The 21,941-nt window shown below is 39.1% G+C and overlaps 1 protein-coding gene across 2 annotated transcripts in view; it reads left to right on the plus strand.

Moving 5' to 3' along the window:
• Positions 1-213: 213 nt before the first annotated feature.
• KITLG (KIT ligand) overlaps positions 214-21,941 on the plus strand; it is a 56,457-nt gene continuing 34,729 nt past the window's right edge. The window contains exon 1 of one of the 2 annotated variants that reach the window (XM_059846824.1): positions 214-416. In XM_059846824.1, coding sequence (XP_059702807.1) covers positions 402-416 — 15 coding nt within the window. In that variant the 5' untranslated portion in view covers positions 214-401. The remainder of the gene's footprint in view (positions 417-21,941) is intronic. The other variant, XM_059846823.1, reaches the window with a different exon arrangement.

Raw genomic sequence — 21,941 nt, forward strand, 5'->3', positions numbered from 1 at the left:
GCTCAGCTTGCTCCTGCCTCCAACTTGCCCTAAGTTAACTCGGGTTTCCCCCGCCCCGCAGGGTCTGCCTGGGCTCCCGGTCCTTCGGGAGGGCGGGAGGGAGGGGAAAGGCGTGTCCTGCCTGGGCTGCCGCCGCCGCCGCGGTTGGAGGCAGATCGGAGATATAAAAGACCTGGCCGGGGGCCGGTTGTGGCTTCAGTGAGCGCGGACGCTCAGGCCGTGGGGAGGGGGCGCAGCGGGGCGCGCGGAGCGGCGGCGGGACGGGCGGAGGCAGCGCGGGGCTCGCCGTGGGCAACCCCAATGCGTGGACTATCGGCTGCTGCATTATGCTGGAGCTACAGTTCCGCTGAAGGGAGTTTGCACACGGCCGCCTGGGCTGGACTGCAGCGCTGCCGTTCCTTATGAAGAAGGCACAAGTGAGTGCGGCCGGGCGGCGGCGGCGGGGGGCACCCACCTGCCCGCGGGCGGGGCTGCCCCGCGGCTCCCGGCGGAACGGGGCCGGGGCCGCAGGCGCGGAGGGGGCGCGGGCCGGGGCAGCCGCCGGGCGGGGAGTGCGCGTCCGCGGGGGCGGTGGCTCCCGGGGTGTCCGAGAGGTGGGGGGTACCCGCCGGGCGTGGGAGCCGCTGCCGCCGGGAAGCGGGTTGGGGGGAGCGAGGTGAGGGGGAGATAAAAAATACCTCCCGGTCTTGCCCTCGGCGCTCCGCAGCCCGTGGAAAAGTTGCAGCAAACGGCCGGACCAGTGGCCGAGCCTTGGGAGATCTCGGAAAGCACTGGGAAAAATTGCTGTAGTAAATCAGTTGCCTGTGTTACCCTGCCGAGTGCGAGAACATGAAATAATCGGGCGCAGCAGTGCAGTGGCTGCGGTTCCCGGTGTGTCCCCGCACGACGCTCCAGCTTGCGGCGCCGGGCGGGTGCTCTGGGAACCCCGGCATTTCGCCCTTCGTCCTCCCGCATCCCGCCGGGAAGTGCCGCTCAGTGCCGCTGCGGGGGCCCTTGCCATTATTTCTGCAGGTTCTGTAGAAATTTCAGTCACTATCCTGTGCGTTTTTTGGAAGGAAGCAAGGGACAGACATGAGTGGAAAATTGTAAGAAGAAGTGGCTCAAGGAAACTCTAACGGGAGAAAGTTTAAGGCTGGACTTCGCAAGGTGCCGATACCCTCTAGCCGGGCAGACCCCAGCGAGAGCCAGGACGGCTCCGGGAGAGAACAATGCATGGACGCGCACACCGCTGCCTCTGTGCTGGCGGCTTTTCCCTCTTCCTACGTTTCTGCGTTAGAAGCGAGATACTTTTTGCCTTCGTCTGTTTCTTGGCAATTGCTGGCTCACCTGCACCTTCTGGTACACACCTACTGGTGTATACCAGTGAAGACACTTCAGAATGCAGTCACTGGAAAAGACATAAAACGTATTTTTAAAAAAGATCTTACCGAAGTATTTTGGGTAGCTAAATTATTTTTCAAGAGATGAGAGGAATTAGAAATACTCTCTGAAATATTTAAATTTCACCTGGCTGAAGCACTGGAGAATGTTTAAGAACTTAAAACTTGGAGACTTAATTTTTGTGATGCTGAAGCACACCAGGGTTTTATCTTAAATTATCAGCTCTGAATTTCAGCAATGTATGTCCATTGCTGTTATTTATATTAGATTACTACAGATGCCTTGAACAAAGATGTTTCAGACCCTGAACACAATTATTTAAATGTGCTGAATAGATAATTACTTGTGAAGGGTCTCTTAAAGTCTGAGAGCCATGTTTATGTGTTTACAAATGAGGATTTATGAGTGGAAGCCGTCAAGCATTTTATTACATTTGAACTGTAAACTTATAAAAGTCAACAGACTACTTTTGCAAATTCAGAGCAAAGCAGGAACAATCCTTCTCTCCCAGTAAACTGGGAAAGACAGGCAGTCTTGGCATTCTGGACCATATGGCTTGACTCAGGGGCTCACAAGCTGTAGCCTGTGGAACAGCTTCTTGTCATGGTGGTGAAGCATCTGTCAGCCTTCAAGCAGTTATGCTTCCTGCTTTTTGGAGGCTCTGACAGACTCCTAGTTCTCCAAAGGGTTGTTTCCTATATTTTAAGGAGTAGCAAACAAATGTGATACCAAGCCATTCATCATTCCAACAGGATCAGAGCAGGAGATACTTCAAGAAGACTTGCTATTAAAACCATGAAGACCCTGTGCAAAGAGAGAGAGAGCAAGTGAAGTGGGTACAAGAAAGAGGAAACAAGCACATGAGGGCACTCGACACATTAGAGTAAATCTTAATCTATATGCTCTCCTGTGGCTACTTCAGTCATTGTCTAGACTGGTGACTGTCATAGTGGAAAGAGCAAGATGGGAAAACTGGGAAAGTGGTTAATATTTCTTACAATAAAATATTCTGCAATAGACATAGTTCAGAAAGCAAGAGCCACACACTCCCTGAGCCTTGCAAACACTTGGTTATGCCTGGATATTGTTTAAAATAAATCAGGGGTTTTGATCTTTGAGGTAATGTTGCACAGTGATGATATATAACTAGTGCAGCTGAAGGAGTAGCTGAGTCATACGTCAGTACAACGAAAGTGCTGAAAGAAGAGTCGTGTTGAGCGCTAGACTCAGTGTGAGCAAGTTGGTCCGTTTATTTAAATCAGTCTTAACCTGAGAAACCACAGGAGCTGCAGAAGCACATTCCCCAACAGTGTCAGTCCTAGAAGTGATGTTTATGAAACTCCGTGGTTTGATGGATACATAACCCCCCTGTTTTAAACATACCAACACCTGGATTTTTCTTTGTAAGTCACGATTTCCTTAAAGAAGTGATTAAGCATTTAGGGTTCAGTCATACAAATCCTTTTTCAATGAGGCTATTTCCATGAATTAATCTTATTGAAGGATTACTTGGATGAGAGGATTTGTAGGCTTATATACTTAGTAATTAAAACTATTATCAGAAGTGAGTTTATGTCCTTTTGCATGCTAATATGACAACAAATAAAACGTTACTGATGTCTGGACAGCCTTTTACAATTTGAATAGAACAGGGTTAGCAATGCCAGTGTGATATGATCTTGCAAAAACATGTAGCAGTTTTATGATTTGCTTGTTCTTTGTGTGATTTGAAGACAATCTAAATAGGATTAAGTTACTAAGAAATATGTTGCAAAGAGGGGTCACCTGTGGGGTAGCTCTGAAGGCTGATAAGGTATCACAAATACATGGTTCAGGCACTTGATCTCCTGCAGTAACTTAGATGCACATCCTCTTAGAAACCTCAGTATTGAAAGTGTCTTAGATTTCAGCACAGCTTTCTACCTCTGAACGTGTGCATTATTGTTGGCAGTTAAATTACTGTCTTAGGTTGTCCTGTCTGTATGTTTGTGTCACTGAAGTGGAAGCCTCTGTAGAAATTATTGTGGACCGGTACCTGGAAAAAGAATTAGTACTTAAATTGGCACTTCTAGTCTCTTACCAGCAGGCTAAATCAGAAATGCAAATCAGATACCTGATACCTTGGTGTGAGCTTGATTTTAGATGAAATAGTGACTTCTGATCATCAGTCTTTCTTGCTCATTTCTGCCAAAAAATGAACACTAGGAACTGGAAGATATTTGGAGCTCATGGCAGGTATAGATCTGCTGCTCATTAAATAGAAAAAGTGAATTTGCTGTAGCCAGAAAGATGCTGTGCTATTCATGTTAAGCAATGGACTAAGGTCTCTGTTCCCCTGGTTTTGACTCTGCTCAAGGGAATCCAGTTTGCAAGTACTGCAACTGGAAAGAACATCCTGTAATAAAGAGTGGTATGGAGAATAAACAACAGAGACCTGAAAGATTCAGGGATGGGGGAGCATTTTGTAAGGAATGTTTAGTAATCTTTTTATTTATTTCTTTTCTTCACCTGCTTTTATAATGCACCTGCAAGTTTTTATCTCTGTGAACTATTTGGCACTTGGCTTTGTCTTTTAAAGTGAGGCCAGTAACCCAGTCTTCTCCTGACCCAGTTTTGCCATTGCACTGAAATCTGTTTTTTTCCTTTATGCACTGCATGTCAGTCCTTCAGGTACAGCTCTGCAAGCTGACACTGCCATCCTCCAAGTTTTGTTATGTGATTTAATGGTATGCTGGCTCATGTAATCACCATATTGTATAAAAGTTAAGAGTTGGCAAGATGCAGCCCTTGGCTTCGGATGGGCAATGCTCAGTATGCAGTATGTAAACACAACACCCATTTATTAGAAGCAAAGGAAGGAAAAATCTCCCTACGCAATTCCATTTGAGTGTTGTGGGAGCTGACATGAAAACGAAAGTGCTTGTTCTCGCCCTGGTCTTTGGTGTGCCAAACCTGAGATTAGTCAGCCTTTTAAACGCGCTGGAAAACCGCTTGCTTTTTGTTGATTGTGTTTGTGGGAAAAGGAGATGGATGAATGTAAGGTGAGTGGCGAGGGGCAGCGCTTCTCTTTTAATTGTGTTGTTTGGCCCATGTTTGTGTTGTGGACCCAGTCATATGTAAACCTGCAAAACTGACTTTTTGTAAATATTACCGATACTGAAATGACTGGTTGCAGGGAGCACATGAAATACAGATTTCTTTGCTGGATGGTTTTACTTGCTGAAAAATGTATATAGTATCAGACATCTATTAGTATGTGGATGAAAATATGAGAAAACAAAAATGGTGTTAAGTATTTTATTTTATTAAAGCTGGTAGCATGTACAACATCAGAGGTCATTGATAGTATGATAATGAAGACATTAATTCTACTGTATGTCTGAATAAAAGCCAGTTTAGGAGGTCAGATTTATGAACACTTTGGATCATATTAGTATAGGAAATAATTGTCATCTGATTTCCTACACTTATCTAATAACCTCTGGGTGAGTGATTGGTTGCTGTTTCTGTTTAAAACAGGTTTAAATTATACAACGTAGATGAATACAGTAATGATTTTAAATCTCATCAGGAATTTTCTCCTCTATTTGTGTTTTTCCATTATTGTTGCTGTGTGGAGCAGACCTAATTTTGGGTGCTAGGTGAAAATAGCATCAGGTCTAGCATCAGCAAGATACTACTGCAGGTATTGCCTGAACAAGTCCCTTATGGTTCGCACTGCTTTGCAGCTATACTGTGGAGCACACTGTTTTGCAAAGTGGGGAGGTAAATGCTGAGCTTTGAGCTATTTCATCACCACTTGAAGCAACAATAAAAGTGAGACCATGTGGTGCAGGCTTGGGGGACTGAGTGCAGGCTCCTCTGTTGCAGGGCCAATAGCTAACTGCTGCTTCATGGTGGTCAGTGCTCCTGGAAGGATCTCTCAAGCAGGTCTTCTGCTTGAGAGATCCTTCCACCTTTTACTTATCTCCCAGCCCTAAACTTTCACTGCTGCTAGAGAACACTTGGTTATTTTTCTTTTTCTTCACTTTTGCTGCAAAACCTACTCAATGGAGAAAACAGAGTTTAGAACCCTCAAGATCATGCTTAGCCCAAGCCACAAGAGCCACCCTTTCTCCCACCTGTAATCTGGCACCTGTATAACAGTCATTCCCATGTATTTGTTAATGTTCCAGTGAAGAGTTTCTAGGAGTCCAGCTGGGTATTTCAGTCCTCTTCTACCTTCACTGGCTTCTCACTGGTTTTAGGCAGCAGAGCTGGGAAGTCAGAGAGAGGTGTTGTTTCCTGGCAGCCTTGGAGCTGGGCCAGGCGGTGGGCTACACTCTTCAGCTTTGACTGATGCTCTGCAAAGTATGCAGGTTTGGTCTGGGCTGTCACAAAAGGATGCATGCATGGTCTACAGCAATTAACTCTGAGTTTGTGAACAGCTTTGATTCAATCCAGACTGAAAAGCTAATCTAGAAAGATTTACGTGAGCATGCGCACTAGAGTGAGAGACACGCGTTCACATATTTTCTTGGGTAGCATCCTAAGTCTCTGGAGAGCTTCTGACTATCTAGTTTATCTTGTTGAAGCTGTTCTGTTGAAGGTTTATTTGTTCAATCTTGAGGGTGGCTTACCCATGAGCTAAGAATGTGGGGGAGACTGTATTTCAGACCACAACTCCTAATTCACAGATTGTGAATCATGCCACCCTCTGAACCTCCATTCAAAAAGATTTAAGCATTTTCAAGTCAGAGTCTGAAAATATCAGTCTGTCTGTCATATCTGTTCTTGTAGCTTGGCCAATCCCATGTGACTGAACCTGGCTTCAATCACCTTAAATGTCTTAGTGACAATAAATCCTTATCCAGTGTCTTATTTAGCAGACCTTCTGCCTTTCATTTATCCTGCTGCCATCAGCTCCAGGGACATCAGTTCACTGACAGTAAAGGCCAAGGATAAATTTAGTCCAATTAGCTCTGTCATCTCTTCTTTAGCTATACTTTGAGAAGTATTTAGAAGCACCCTAAATACAGCTTTAGAGATATGTGAAGTGTATGCAGTGTGTTTATTGCGTACCTAAATTCTGCATTTGCTATGGCCGGAATCTCTGTACTTGATGTAGTCAGGATGACTTGTACTGATAACCTTCCAGTGTCTTTCCTCCTAAATGAATTACACTGTTTTGTAACTTTTCTCATGATCTTATGCTTGCTTTGTAGCAGCAGACCAAGGTATGTCTTCCTTTTATGTTTGCAGCATGATACATCATTATGGATTCTTTGGTCTGTTTAGTAACACATGACCTCTTAATTACTTTTGGAAAAAAGTTACTTTGGCAGTATAAGTCAGACTGTAAAACCAAGTTGTGCATGTCCTGGCAATCTATCTCTGTTTAAAACACAAAATGAACTCCGTGCAAAGCATACAGCGACTCTTTTTGTAAGACTTGTTCCAAGACAAAAGAATGAACTTGGTGATGTGTATATAACACATTCTGAAAATGTGGTATAATACACTGATATAAAAAATTCACTTAAAAGAAATTAAAATAATAAATTTTAACTTTAAATATTATATTAGTGTAAGATACTGATATAAAATAATATATGATGTTTGATATTGTAAAGTGCCTGTAATGTGGTGGGTTTAAAGTGTGCAGGAAAGTTCTTCCACCATTTCATGTCGGTCCAAAAAAATTCCTGTCTCTTTATGGAGATTTCATAATTGTATAAAATGGGAGTATGATACCAAGGTGCTGGCTTTTGTGGTCTAACTGAAGTAAGGCACTAAGCAGTCTGGCATGATACATTTGAATTAATAATATGCTGTATATATGCAAAATAATTCACTAAATGAAAAGAAGTGCTTAGAAATTTAGGGTGGTTGAAATTTAAACATGCTAATAGTCTATTGTAAAAAAGTCCTAAGTTCCAGCCCTCTAATTTCCACCCTCCATTTGCTCATTATTAAGTGAACTCAGCAAAATTTGTCTTTTGCATTAAATAGCAAGCAGACAATATTATGCATTATGTCTTTAAGCTGATACAGATCTGAATGTCAGTTCTTGCTGAGATTTGTTTTTCTTTTACTACTTTGAAGCATGCAGGAATAGGAGCATTAGTCAGCCAAATGAATTTAGGAAGCTTGTATAACACTGCTTGGCACCCTCTTTCGTTTGGATTAAAAAACATGTTCCTGAATAAACAGAGCTTTTTGGTGGTTATTTTAAAAAGGAGGGAAAAAATGTATCTCCAGTATTCATAATTGGTGTCTTTTCCAAGTTATTGTGCTTCAGCAATGTGTGGATTGCATTTCTATTCTAACAGCAAAAACTACCAGTGCTGTATTTGACACCAGTTTAAATTATTCTGATGGGCATTGCTTTATTTCTAGGAAATGCAAACCTTTCTTATAAACTGTAAATTAAATACTGTCACTGAATGTGCTTTGATCTTCTGTATTATAATCCCTGGCAAAGAATGTGCCCTAGATTTGCCATGCACTCTCTAAAAATTCTGGCCATAATTGTAGGCTGGTTCAATCTGTTTAGATGTATTTCTTCAGTGTTTGTTCCATTAATAGTGTAACACTAGGCAGTGTTTCAGGCTACTAAAATCAGTGAAAAACTTGCTATTTTTAAAAACTGACTCCAATCTCATGTCAGATGATGTTCATAATACTCCATCCATTTTCTTCTGGATTTTTTTTCCCTATCACCATAGCTCAGGGCCACATGTGAAAATGACAACAAGTTTATCACCTCTTCCCCTTAAGACAGAAAAGTACCTTCATTTCTTTGTGCAGCTTTCCTGCCCTCTACTGTGTTTAAGTCGATATCCTCACCTCTGACAACAGAACTTCTTGTGTAATCCACAGTACTGAAGGTGTGTCTATCAGCATCTTCTTTGCTCCCATACACCTTAAGCTTCATCTCCAGTGTATGTTCTCTGTATTCTTTCTGGCATTTTTATTTCCCATTACCTTTTGGGGCCCACTTCAAATATCAGTCCTCTGAATAACCTGTTGTCACTATTTTGTATCATCTGTAGAAACACAGAGTCTGTTTGGACTGGATTAGAATGAATCCATTGTTCCATGGAATATATTGGCTTTTTGGTTTTACAATGCTTGCAATCTATTATTACAGTTAGGAAGAGCCCTCTGAAATACTGGTCTGCCATTTCTAGAAGTGACAATACTTTTTTTCTCTGGAAAGTCAGTAATTTTCTTAATACAGTAAGAAAATTCTTGCACTTTTTTTTTCTTTTTTTTTTTTTTTCTTTTAATGGTCAGATACTTATTGAGACCAAAGGAAATCCTTTCAGAAGTAGCTGTTATTGCTTTCCCCTGTGCCTCTCAGCTCTGTTACCTAACCAAGTGAGAACTACCTGATTTGGTGCTTTCGTTTTACTTTTAAAAAGTTCTGGTCTAATATGTTCTTTAAATAATTTAAGTGAATTTCTATCTTCTCATTCTCCTCTGTGCATTAAAAAAAATGCAGTCTTCTCATGTGCAGGTTTTAGGGATCAGCTAAACATTTGCCAATAATGGTCAGATTCTCTACAGTACTGTTGGTCATTTCCCAACAGAATGTTGTTGACATTTGCAAATGGCCTGAGACATATGTGAAGTTAATCTGCTTTTAACCTACTAAAATCTGGTTTATTTCTATTGAAATGAGTCAATTGCATCCGTGAACACTATTTCAGTTACTGTTGAATTAGTACCTGTTCAAAGTGCTATTTGTCAAACAATTATGTTCTTTTTGGCTTTATTCTCTATGATGCAATCGTCGTCTTAACTTACATACTCCATTACTTATTTCAAAGTAAATGGCACAATTCCTGTAAAACTGGGAAGATTTTTTCTCCTGTAAAAATTGATAAGTGTCACTCAAGTAAACTTGCTAAAAATTTTATCAATTACGAAAATGCATAACTAGTCACTGGAATTTTAGTGTGCAGACATTGAAAAGTGTATGCTCTGAGGATATTTACACTAATCTTCTCAACAATGGGTTATATTTTCTGTGAGATTAATTATGCAAGCCAAAGTAATTTCATAATAGGCCAGGCAAATTAATGTGTCTTCTTTAATAAGAATGATCCTAGGAAGCATTTGAGAACTAGGTGTAAAAATAATCCAAGAAACAATATTATATTGTGTCAATTCCTGTATGAGTTTTCTATCAGCACATCTGTAACAAAGATGCTGTTGAACTTGTACCAGAATAATTTCACTACTGACAGTTGCCATTCTTTCTAATTCACGTGAAAACTTTGGACCAGTTGTAAAGCTCTGTATCACACTACACGCGATTTACAATTCCATTTTTTAATGAGTAACCCCTGTGAAAGTTATCAGTAAAAGTAAGGTAAAATAGCTGTTTTTTCAAAGTGTTGTGTTTTGTTGTATTGTTGCAGATGCTGTGAGAATACCTGATATTTAATCTCAGTTATTTAACTAAATTCATAATACCGTGTAACTGGTGTAAGAGTCATGTTTTATAGGCATTTGTATCTAATAGGCATTTATATTTCTTCAAAATTGTACAGACTTAGGGAGCTTTTTTTTGTCAGATTTTTTTCTGTCCAGTTATGTGTGTGTTTCCATAGTGTAAGCTGAATGACTTAACTTCTTTTTGGAATGTTTACCCCACAATTTCAGTGGTTTTTTTTTAAGGAAAGACACAAGTAGAGCTTCAGGTTTAAGATTAGATATTTACAGTTCTCTCTAGTTAGCATAACTCAAACAAAAACATTGAGATATCATGTGAATGGCATTCATATTAATTCTGTGGTCACAATTCTATGTTGATGAAGTTAGCTGGGTTTTATCCTGTGTCTCTTAACTGTAAGCTGAGAGCACTTACATGTTGCTATATATCATAGTAATGTGCCTGTTCTTCCTGGACACATAGCAGAATTGTGGGGAAACACTGAAATACCAGAAACACTTTGATGGAGTTTGTTGTTGTTAGTCTATACAAATCCCAATCAAAACTAAAAACAAACAAGAAAACAGCAATAAAAAACAAACCAAAAAACCTCTAAACCCACCCACAAACCACCAGGATATTAAAAATACAGTTTGTGTGAACAGATGTAAAGATAAGGGCAGGATATAAATTGTAAATTGGGTTAATTTTAAGGTAAAGATAAGGTGATTATAACTTAATAGTGAACATGGTGTTTTTTTCATTTTTTAAATATATAGTACCTCTTAACACATTAACTCTCAATTCTTGTCTTTAGAATTAATGACTATATCCAGAGCTGAAAAGAATTTTTCTTACCAGCTTGCCTCTATTGTTGCATTGCTAGCAGATCTTGCTGTATTTAATTTGCTTGGTAGAAGGCAGATGGGAACTCTGTATTAATAGAGTTCAATGGAAGGAATAGAAAAGCCCAGTTTCTGTAAAAGAAATGCATTCAATGCATGAAATATATTTGTGGTTCAAAATGGATGAGCATAGAGAAATAATGGAAATTACTTATTTTGGATTCTTAATAAAAAACCTAAGTAGCCCCACAGTGTATTTCTCTTATCGTAACAGTTTGAGGGAAAAAAATTAATTAGGACAGAAAGCAAAGTGTAGGAACAAGTCATTAATTTATAACATGGCAAAAACCTAAAAGGTAATGTTCTCTAATTGTCAGTAACCTCATATAGTTCAATCTGGTAATAGGGTTCACAGATTGATGACAACATCTGCAAGCTACATAAATTACTCAGGTTAATTGAAACTAAAAGAGATTCTGAGGAACTTTGTAAAGGTTTAGAGGAGATGGGAGAACAGATGGCATGATGGCAAGTGGAATTTGTTGTGTTGAAGAGCAAGGGGGATGCATTTTGGAAGGAATGTTTTGAACTAATTGTAACTGAATTAATAATGGCCATTTCAATTACTTCTGAAAGCTACTTACAAGCTCTTATTTATGTTCTTGTAGCAATGCTTGGTCAGGAAAGGAATGAAAAATCCCTATATTGTGCCCATAGTAGAACAAATCAGGCAGCATATTGGGATGCAGTAGGAGCAGAAAGAGAAATTTGAAAGGGGAGTGCTTTTATGATAATGATCATTAGCCATCCCGAACAAAGTTCTGGTTTTCCCATTGAAAAAAAAGAGAAAAACAGAAATAGGATTCTTAAAATAGGCAAAAGCATTATAAGGGAGCAATTTGCATATAAAAAGAGACTGCAAGTTGATTGCACGAAACTACTGAATGATATGCAGAAAGTAGTAGAGACTGATTGCTGGACATTACTGATCCTTTCTTGGTACAAGAATAAAGAAATATTTAAAGAAGAGGCTAAAACTGGCAACGCCACCTTAACACAAAATTACCAGTCTGGAAAGGTTTTTGTCACTAGATATAACATGGCTTGAAATGCAACTTGATCTATGTTAGAGCAAGCCCAAGAGGTCACATCCAGAAAGGGGTAGTCCTAGTCTTCTCATCCTTGCACATCTCATCTCCTCCTCTGCTCATTCCTCAGGGATTACTTTTTGTCTCTCAGCTGAATTGGCAAGTCACTGTCTTTGAATTTACTGGCTTGCTTAGGGGTCAGGTGAATGTCAGAGGGAGGGGAGCTGCAGAGAAGGAGCCCTCTCTCAGCAGCAGGGAGCTGTTAGATGGCTTCAGACCATCTCATTAGCCTCGACTGAAGAAAAAGGGATTATACATTAAGTAGGTAAAACGCCATGGTTATTTCAGTTTACACTCTGTGCATGAAATGTTTCTTATCTTCTAATTCATGCAATTCAGAAGAAATTTTCATATAGGCAATGTATTCTGTAAATCTGAATAATCAGGTTTCTTCAGTTTTCAGTGGGCACCAGACTAATCATGTACTGATCTGACACTTCTTATTTTTCAAATCTTCATTGCCTTAATTGTACAAGTCAGGTTTGGCCTAATTATAAACTCAGTTTCATATACAACCATCTGCCAAAATTACCATCTGCAACAATTCAGCCTTTAGCTTAGAAGAAAGAAAAACACTTTTAAGATATATTGTAACTGAACTCCAGTTACATGTGAAAGTAATGACAGCTGAGATGTTTATACTGAAAAATCGTTCTTTTACCATGTGACTATCAATGGTGAGAAGTCAAAATTTTATGCAGAATTGTTGCACAGCTCTAGCCATTGAAAACCAGTGGAGTTTCCATGCACCATCCCTGAGAGATACTCTTGTACTGAACTTCAATGTTAGCAGGAAAAAGCACTTAAAAGTGTGTCTGCTTTTAGAGGTGCATAGGAATTAAAAATATGCTTGAGTATCTGATGCAGTAATGCAGTTGCTGGATTTTTGTGTTAAAGGAAGCATTTTGATCAGTCCCACCTCATTTTTGCCATCTCAAACTTACATTTTCCTGGAAAAATGTTATGCATGGGTTGAAATTCTTAAAATGGCCATTCTGACAATTTACTTTCTTAAAAAAACCCAGCAACGTATGCCCCAGGAAATAATTTCAGAAAGAATTTTTAGAATTAACCATGGCATGATGCATTTTAGTACATCTTGAAAAAGGAATTGATGCTTGTTTCCTACTGTAAAAATAGGCAGTTAGAATAATAATAACAACATTTTTTCATATGCCAATATTTTTGGCATATGAAAATGCTTTTGATTTAGATAAAAAACCTGAAATAAATAGTTGATTTTTCTTACTAGTATACTAAAGTAATTACTTTAAGACAAGGCATAATGTCCAGCTTGCTGAGGTAAATGGCTTATTGGCTGCCCAGTGCTTACGTTGTCTTGCAAGCATACTTAAATGTTTTGAAGATTAGTTTCTAATTTGATGTGTCTCTTACCTGATTTGTCTGCAGTCTCACAAGCTTCGAGGCATTTGAAAATAATCTCATCCATTGGTCTATTGCTTTGGATAAATATTCTTTTCACAAAAAAGTATAGATCCATTATTAATGTACTTATATTCCAATAACAGGGTAAATGTAATGTATCATTTTACAGATCATTACCTAAAAGCTAAATTGTTCACTTTGGTTTTGTATATGTATAGGAAGACATGCAATTCAAATTATGTAGGAAATAAAATGCTGTCTGACATGTGAGAATACTGAGTTGAAATCAGGATCTGGAAAAAGTCATGGTGTTTTGTGAGGCTTTTTTCCCCAGTAGAAGGTGTTTTAAACCTGATTTTGTCTTACTCTGTGTTATTTGGAAACAGCTAAGATAAACTTGTATAAATCTCACAAACATTTCTTGGAGCACTACTAGTATGTGCAGCTCAGTTTCTCAGGTAAACTGATAATAAGTGTATATTCAAGATCTACTGAAACTTCAGAAATGTATAGTTTTAGGGGAAGTGGAAGCCTAGCAGTGTTTTTGTGATCAGCTCAATGAAACTTTGTATGGTTATTGACAAATATAGAATCATGGGCTCCAAGTTTTTGAATGGTAAGGTTTAAACTTACACATTTCCCAGGGAAATACCTTGACAGACATTACTCTGACTAATGGTCAAGTAACTACTGTACCAAGAAATGCTCTGTACAAAGAACAGAATTTTTGTTGTGACAAAGATGTTCAACATGTTGAGAGTCCTCAGGGGTTTTCTTGTATCTCTTGATGAAGGAAGATGCAAACTTAACACCAAGGACTGGAGATGCAGGTTTCATTTTTCACTTTTTTTTTTTTTTTTCAGTATGCTGGCTAGCTCTTAAACAACTTGCCTGTAAATGCTTTTAATCTTTTCCCCTACCAAAGTATCTTACCAAAACCTTTGGCAGTTTTTGTAAAAATTAACTATGGATAATTGTTAAAATGTCCACAGGGGCTGTTTATGGGACCAGAAGCTGACTTCATTGCCTAACAACATGCTTTGTTCAAAACAGATAGAACATGATGTGAAAAAGGATTATGTATTTTATTTAACTCTCAAACTGTTTCTGGCAAACAAGACACTGTTTTGTTGAATTTTCCTCATTCATTCTCTTATGGCACAGTGTACAAGGTGCTTGTAAAACATAGCATTCAATCTGTAAAGTAATGTTTCTACATCATGAATGGCACATCATTAATAGACATTATGTGGGATAAAGTTAATTTTGTGATGAAAAATTGTCAAAAGGAGTAGAAACTCAAGCTTCACTATGGAAGACCAAACCTTGCCCCATTTCTGCAGCTGAGTTGTGTAATGGCACTCCCTCATGCTACAGGAGATCAGTGTGTTCAGAATACTTTTCATCCTTGATATGTGCCCCAAGGTAATAATTTAGTTTTAGAATAATGCTTATAAAAGCATCTTTTGAATTCTGAAAGAAAAAAATCACAGTTTTTATCACTTATGTTCAAAATTTTAGGTGTCACTACTGATGATAGAAGGAAACCTAAAATAGCTCTTATTTATTTCCCAAAAGATCCAAGATTTAATGCAGCTGTAGAGCAGAATGGCCTTCTTTCATCAGTGTTGTAGTTGGTGTTGAAAACTTTCACCACAGGCCTAGCTAACTATCTGATTGGTTCGTTGTTTTATTTTTTTAAATCTCTTTGTCCTGGTTTGAGTGGGGATAGAGGTAATTTTCTTCCTAATAGCTGGAATAGCATTGTGTTTTGGATGTAGTGTGAGAATAATGTTGATGATATGCTGAGGTTTTTAGTTGTAGATAAGTAGAACTTGCTTAAGTCAAGGACTTTTCAGCTTCTCATGCCCTGCCAGTGAGAAGGCTGGAGTGGCACAAGAATCTGGAAGGGGACATGGCCAGGACAGGTGACCCAAACTGGCCAGAGGGATATTCCATAGCCTGTGGCATCATGTTCACCATGGAAATGGGGGGAGAGCTGGCTGAGGGCCACTGCTGCTTGGGAACTGGCAGGTCAGCAGGTGCTGAGCAATTGCGTTGTGCATCACTAGTTTTGTATATTCTAATTATTTTGTGACTATTGTTACCCTTATTATTTTCTTCTTTTTATGTCCCCTTAAACTGTCATGATCTCAACCTATGGGTTTTCTCACTTTTACTCTTCCGATTCTCTCCCGGATCCCACTGGGGAAGAAGAGTGAATGAGCAGCTGTGTAGTGCTTAGTTACCTTCTGGGGTTAAACCACAACACTCTTCAAAATACAAAATCACTTTCCTCATCAGCATACATGTTACACCATAATTTGGAAAGTTCTCAGCTGGGGTGTTTGGGTGATCAAAGTGAAAACCTTTTATTTCCTGTATCAAACCTTTTATTTCCTGTATCAAACCTTTTTAAGTTGCAGGTGCTGCTGTCTGGAATATGTCCAAAGAAGCCAGCTTTTGTGAAAAGTAGATTGGGTATACTTTTTATGTCAACAGTTGCTTATCAATGGGAGAATCTGCTCTAAATAATGAGGAGAGATCCCATTTAAAGGTTGCTTGACTTAGCTTTGGTTTGTTTGTCTTCACTTCAGAAGCAACCCCCTGGTTGGATGCTGCACCCATTGTGACAGTTGTAACAATGCTTAGCAAGAGTTAGAGCAATCCAATATTTATATTTTCTGAAGAGGAGAATCTGTGAAACTAAGGTACTGTAGGAAGCAAATAAATAAAATTTTAAATCTGAGAAGAGGTAGGAGAGAGAATTTTGTTTATTTCCATGAAGTTTGGGGGGAGTTTATGTTGCTTTTTTGTCATGAAGCAATGAAAGTCAAATGGACTTTTTAATTATGCATAGCAAAGACTCAGATAGTAGAGCTGATTTTTATAAGTCCATGAAGACAAGACACCAGAAAGATGGGAGTGTAAATGCACAAACAGAGGAGCAGCATTTCCATGAGAATGAATTGATATAAACCACCGTCACACTGGACTGTACCAGGCTTTTAACCATCAGAACAGAAGATCTGGGATAACTTCAGATCCTCTGTTCAGTTCTGAACACCTCAGTACAAGGAAGACACTGAGGTGCTGGAGCATGTGCAGAGAAGGGCAGCAGAGCTGGTGAAGGGTCTGGAGCACAAGTCTTAAGAGAAACAGCTGAGGGAGCTGGGCAGCTGTTTTGCCTGGAAAAAAGGAATCTCAGGAGAGTGATAAGCTCTCTACAGTGACCTGAAAGGAGTTTGTAACCACGTGAGAACTGGTCTCTTCTCCCAAGTAAGGAGCAATAGATCAAGAGGAAATGGCCCCAAGTTGTGCTGTGGAGAGTTTAGATTGGACATGAGGAAAAATTTCTTCACCAAAATGGTGGCCAAGAACCAGCACACGCTGCCCAGGGAAGTGGTTGAGTTATCAGGCCTGGAGGTATTTTAAAGATGTATAGATGTGATGCTTAGAGACATGATTTAGTGGTGGCAATGCTCAGTTAACAGTTGGACTTGATCTTAGAGGTATTTTCCAACCTGGATCATTCTGTAAATATTCCCTCCAATCCCACTTCATCCACTCTTTCTATTTGGTTTTATCCAGTCCTATTAAAAATATAAGCTATCTTATCAAAGGAGTGGGGTACAAAAAAATGTTATCTGGACCCTACCTATCCCAGGAGTTACCAGAAGCCCACAGTGTCTTTGAAAACTGATACCTGCTGTGGCATGGGGCAGGTAAAGTTACTGAAGAGATTTATGCTCCAAGAATACCAATCTTCTGAATGTCTGTCAAGGAGGACTGGCTAGACCTATCCCTGTATGTTGGGATTCAGGTTACTAATATCATTTGCCTTTAGTAGCAGATGGTGCCAAAGCCATTCTGAATGGACTGCAGAGGACCACATTTGCCTGATGTTGGTCATGAGACCTTCTCAATGAGAGAGGGACTGAGGAAAGCTTCTGGGGCTGGATCCCATGATCTTTATCAAGATAAAAACCATATAATTAACATGAACTCTAGTTCCTCACCTTTTTCTGAGTGTTCTTGTAGACCACTAATGTAGACAGCAACTATAAACAGTCGAGAAATGAAAAGTCTTACAATATGTAGTACAATACTGATGTGAAAAATTGTCATCCATCAGCACTGTCAAAGCTTATACTGGTGTTGGCATATCAAAGAGCTCCAAACAGTGTTCTTTAATCTCAGCTAAGCTTGTAATTATAAAAATGTAATACAGTTCAGGTAGGAGCTTGAAACACAGTCTCGACTGTACTAGCATCCAGTTTCAGTCTGTATTCAGCAATTACCCTTTTGTAACGAGGTCTCATATCAAGCAGGTCAGAGAAATTAGTTCTGGATTTATATCCCTATAAAGATACTGCCTGTCAGAAATGTTATCAAAAAATTCAGAGTTCAGAAACAGAACAGTGTCTTGCTGAGAATGGCTTTGGTTTAAAACCAAGTTGATAATTCTGTGATTTAAATTTCAAAAATCATCCCCTGTTTATATTAAAAAAGTATAAAAGACTTCAAAAGAAAGGGAAAAAGAAGTGCCTAAACTCCTTTTAATTTTGTATAAGTATTTTTTTCCTGATGTTTGCTTTCCACAGGCTTGAGCATAAACTGAAAATTCTTCAGATTAATAATGCAGTTTATTACCTAGCAAAGTTTCTGTGCATGAAAGACTAAGAATCCACTTAACATTTTTTGCTTCATACTAAGAATGATATAGGAGGACATTTTCATCATGTACATGGGTTCTGGTGAATGCCAAGTATCAAAATAGCTGTTTTCACTTTTCTAGATGATTTTATTTATTTTAATTTATTTTGCCAGTGTAATAGTTCTTCCGACCCAAACAACAAATAATTTGTAGCAGATGGTAAGAATTAAAGATCCAGTACAGAATTTCTCTAACAAGTCTTATTTCCTTTCCTTTACTGGTGCTTGAAAGTCCAAGATTGAAGAAGATTGCTTGGTATATATTTTCATTATAATTCAAAAAAATATTTAACATAGTGGATTTTTTTTCTCATGAATTTGGCCCAAGCAAGACCTCTAAAATAGATGTTTAGATAAAAATCTTTAATGAAGTATTTTATCTAAGAGAATGTCTTTTCATTCCCTGAGGAAGACCAATCATCTACCTCCATATAGTGTGAGGAGCTTGTCCTCCCTGCAAAGACAATTTTGTATATCTTAATGTTGCCTTCCCTTTTAAGTTACTTAAAAGTGCCATTAGATCTATGCTAGAATTCCATAAGTTCCAGTAGGGGAAAAAAAAGACAACTTCCTCTTTGAAGTTTGTGGGAGGTGTTGAGTCAACTGAAGTCTGGTTGTCTGCTAATTTCTTTTTTGATTGTGCATGCATTTGGAGCTCAGTGCCTTTGATATAGGACAAGAAATTATTGGCCTTTATCACTCTATAGACAGAAGGATGAAAAATTTCAGTACCAATCCTGGGTGTTCACTATGGAATTTTAGAAGAAGTGGAAAAGAAAATCTCTCTTGCCAGGACACATGTCCTAAAAAGACTGCAAAGTGCAGGACCCCTGGAGATCCTGATAATCTCTGATTCTGATTTTATAGGAAGATTTCTTTCAAAATACAGAGTTTTTAAAATTCTTGTCCTTTCTTCCAGCTGAAACACTTCTGTCCTTTAAATCTCCTGGTTCTTTTACTGAACTAGAATGCCACCTGATGGATTATTATCAGTAAATATTTATTCAGACGCTTTTAACACGAGTTCCAGAGGCAACATTCATGTATAATTACCTGTCTCTTGGTAACTTCACTTCCCAGTACTTGGGAACTAAACAAACTGGCTGTCTTCCAGGACAAGTTTAGGATGCATGGAAACTGCCTGAATCCCTGATTGTCAAGTGAGATTAAAGAGTGGACAAAATTTATTATGGATCAGATAACATTTTTAAAGAATCAGAGCTTATATTTTTAGAACAGCCAAATATTTTGCAATGGTATCATTATAGAGATTGAAAATAAATATGTTAATTTACACATTAAAAAGACTTTTTTTGTAGTTTACTGAATATAATGGCAAAATACTTGAATTGCATTGATTTGCAAGGCAAACTCTATCAGTTTAAAGTTCTTGCTTATCACATCCATCATGGTTTCAGCTGAAACACACAAACCAAACTCAGTAGGAGTTTGGGTGCTCCTTACCAAGTGCAGCAGTGGAACATTGGCTGGAGCAGCCAGCTACATCTGTCAAGAAGAGCTGCAAGGGGTAGAGGATAATAGCAGTTGGCCTGAGGTCATATGAAATGAAGTTGGCATATAGTCTTAAGCAGCTTCCACAGGTTTTCCCAAGGTCTGGATGGTGGGAAAGAATGGTGTGACTCATCATTTTCTCAGTGCTGTTAAGACTACATATCTTAAATTTGTCTGATTCAGGAAGTAGATGTAACTTGGCAGAACTAGAGAATGGTTTCTCCTTCCAGCTGAAAAAGAAAAATATTGGAGAAAAAGTAGTTTTGCATTAGCACTTAGCAGGTTTGGGACTACCTTTTATCCATTGACCTGAATAGAATTATTTCCAGTTAATTAAGAGTGTACCTTAGGAAGGGAACTGACCTATAAGCATCTGAATACAGCAACTGGCTTTGCTTTTGCACATGTGGCTGGTGGAGTCTAGCAAGCACCACTTTAACATTCTGCCACCAAATGAAGAGTTAGATGAAAACTCCCATTCTTGTCATTCTAGAGGAGTCCCCTGTGGTCACACAAGTGAGTGCAAAGGCATTCTAGGAGTCCCCTGTGCATACACGTGTAAATGTAAAGGTGTGGGGGAAGAGCTTCTAGCATTGGGAAAGTCACAGAAAGGCAATTACAATATTGCCACAAAAAGATCAAACAGCTATGAAAGCAGCTTGCCTGTTGAACTCCTTTGAATGTAGGCAGCAATGGCGCCTCTCCCTGCTTATATTTGTAGCATAAACTTGTTAATTTCCTTCCCCCTAACCCCTTGAAATACCCTCATGTTATGAATTTTGGATATTAGATGCAGAACTGAGTTCTGCATCATATTTATAAATAACCAAATATATGTTTAAATATTTTGTGTCCGAAATATTCTAAAACTTACTTTGATAAAGAGTGATTAGTATTTCTATAGTTTGTGTTTAAATCAAAATGCAGAAAAATATCTCTGACACTCTCTGTTGCTTACTTTTATCATCATACTCCTTACTACACATCATTGTTAAAAAAATAAAGAGTGGTATCAGTCACTAGAAAAGTATGTGTCTGGATTTTGTAATCATAACAAAGCATGGAGGGTGTGATCCAGAGATTTTTGGGTGTCTCAGCCCTGCAGAGTGATTCACTGAGCTGGAGTTAAACATTTTGTTCATTGGACTGCCAAAAGGTTATTCAAGAAAACTCACAAGTTGACTGGGGAGCTTCACAGAAGTTAGGGTGCCCAGATGGAAGAGCATGTGTGAGACAAGGATACACACAGACATTCTGATGCCTGTTCAGTGAACATGTCTATTTTTCTACATATTGGCTTGACGATGTAAAATGCATAAATGTTATGAAAAATAAGGGTCAGGAGTACCAGTGTACCCCTTGTTTGCCCCTTTCAGCCAGGAAGCCCTAAAAGACAGGAAATCAGCTCCAGTGGTAGCTGTGTACATGTGGCACTTGGGGACATGGTCTGCTGGTGGATTTGGCAGTGCTGGGTTTATGGTTGGACTTGATGATCTTAAGGTCTTTTCCGACCTAAATGAATCTATGATTCCATGGTAATTACAAGGCAGATATATCAGAGGATCACAGCCCACCTCCTGTGAGTTGGAATGACCTTGGTTGCAGGAGATGTAACCCATGTCTGTCACTCAGAGAGAACCCCAGTTGATAGGCTATTGTATTTGGTGAGACCAGTTTTGATGGCCAGGGGGTGTACACTAGACTTAATCCTTAATTATGCCTTATTCAGCAGGGCTTCCTTCAGCTACTCTGAAATAATTTCCTGGGTACTTGAGAACGTGCAGGGGACATTGCCAATTCCAAATGTGCTTGCCAAGTACTTCATTGTTCCAAAACTAGGTGGTCCTGAGTGATTGACTTCTTTTTCCACACTTAACTCACTTTTTCAGTGCTTGAGCAAGGTTTAGCACTTAAGCAGTATTTAGGCATGGCCATGTTGGGTATTAAAGTTAGCACTGCCATTTGCAGGTGTGAAGGTGTCATTGAATACCATGGAAATGGTAATTGGATTACATTCTGTATAAATGCTCTTCTTTCATTTAAAGATTTTGCTATTCTGGCAGTTAATTTCTTAATTGGTTTAAGACGGTTCTTCCATGACTTTAATTATTTAATCCCTATCACAGCTAGATAACTAAATAGGCATAGGAAAGAATTGCTGTGCTTCTATGCATCTGTGTGCTTTGTGGTTTAAAAAAAAATTGCAGAGAAATATATTTTCTTGCTATTTACATTTTCTCTAAATCTTCTTACAAAAGGTTTTTCGAGGCATAAGTATGAACATTGAGTTACCTGTCCATGACTGACCGACCACGGTTGTCTGTGGCAGAAGTTCACAAGCTGTGTCTCAGCAAAGCAGCATGTAAACACTGTCTGGGGGGCCAATATTGGAAGATGTTCCTACTCCAACGTTAAGAGAGGTGGAAAATAATTTAGGGAAGCCTAGCCCAGGGTGTACATTGTTCCACATTGTCAGCGAACCTTCTTCAGCTATGGCTTGGTTGTGGTTAATTGGGTGATTTGCTCGGGAAA

The sequence above is a fragment of the Haemorhous mexicanus genome, chromosome 5 (genome assembly GCF_027477595.1).
Source record: "Haemorhous mexicanus isolate bHaeMex1 chromosome 5, bHaeMex1.pri, whole genome shotgun sequence".
Classification (NCBI taxonomy): Eukaryota; Metazoa; Chordata; class Aves; order Passeriformes; family Fringillidae; genus Haemorhous; species Haemorhous mexicanus.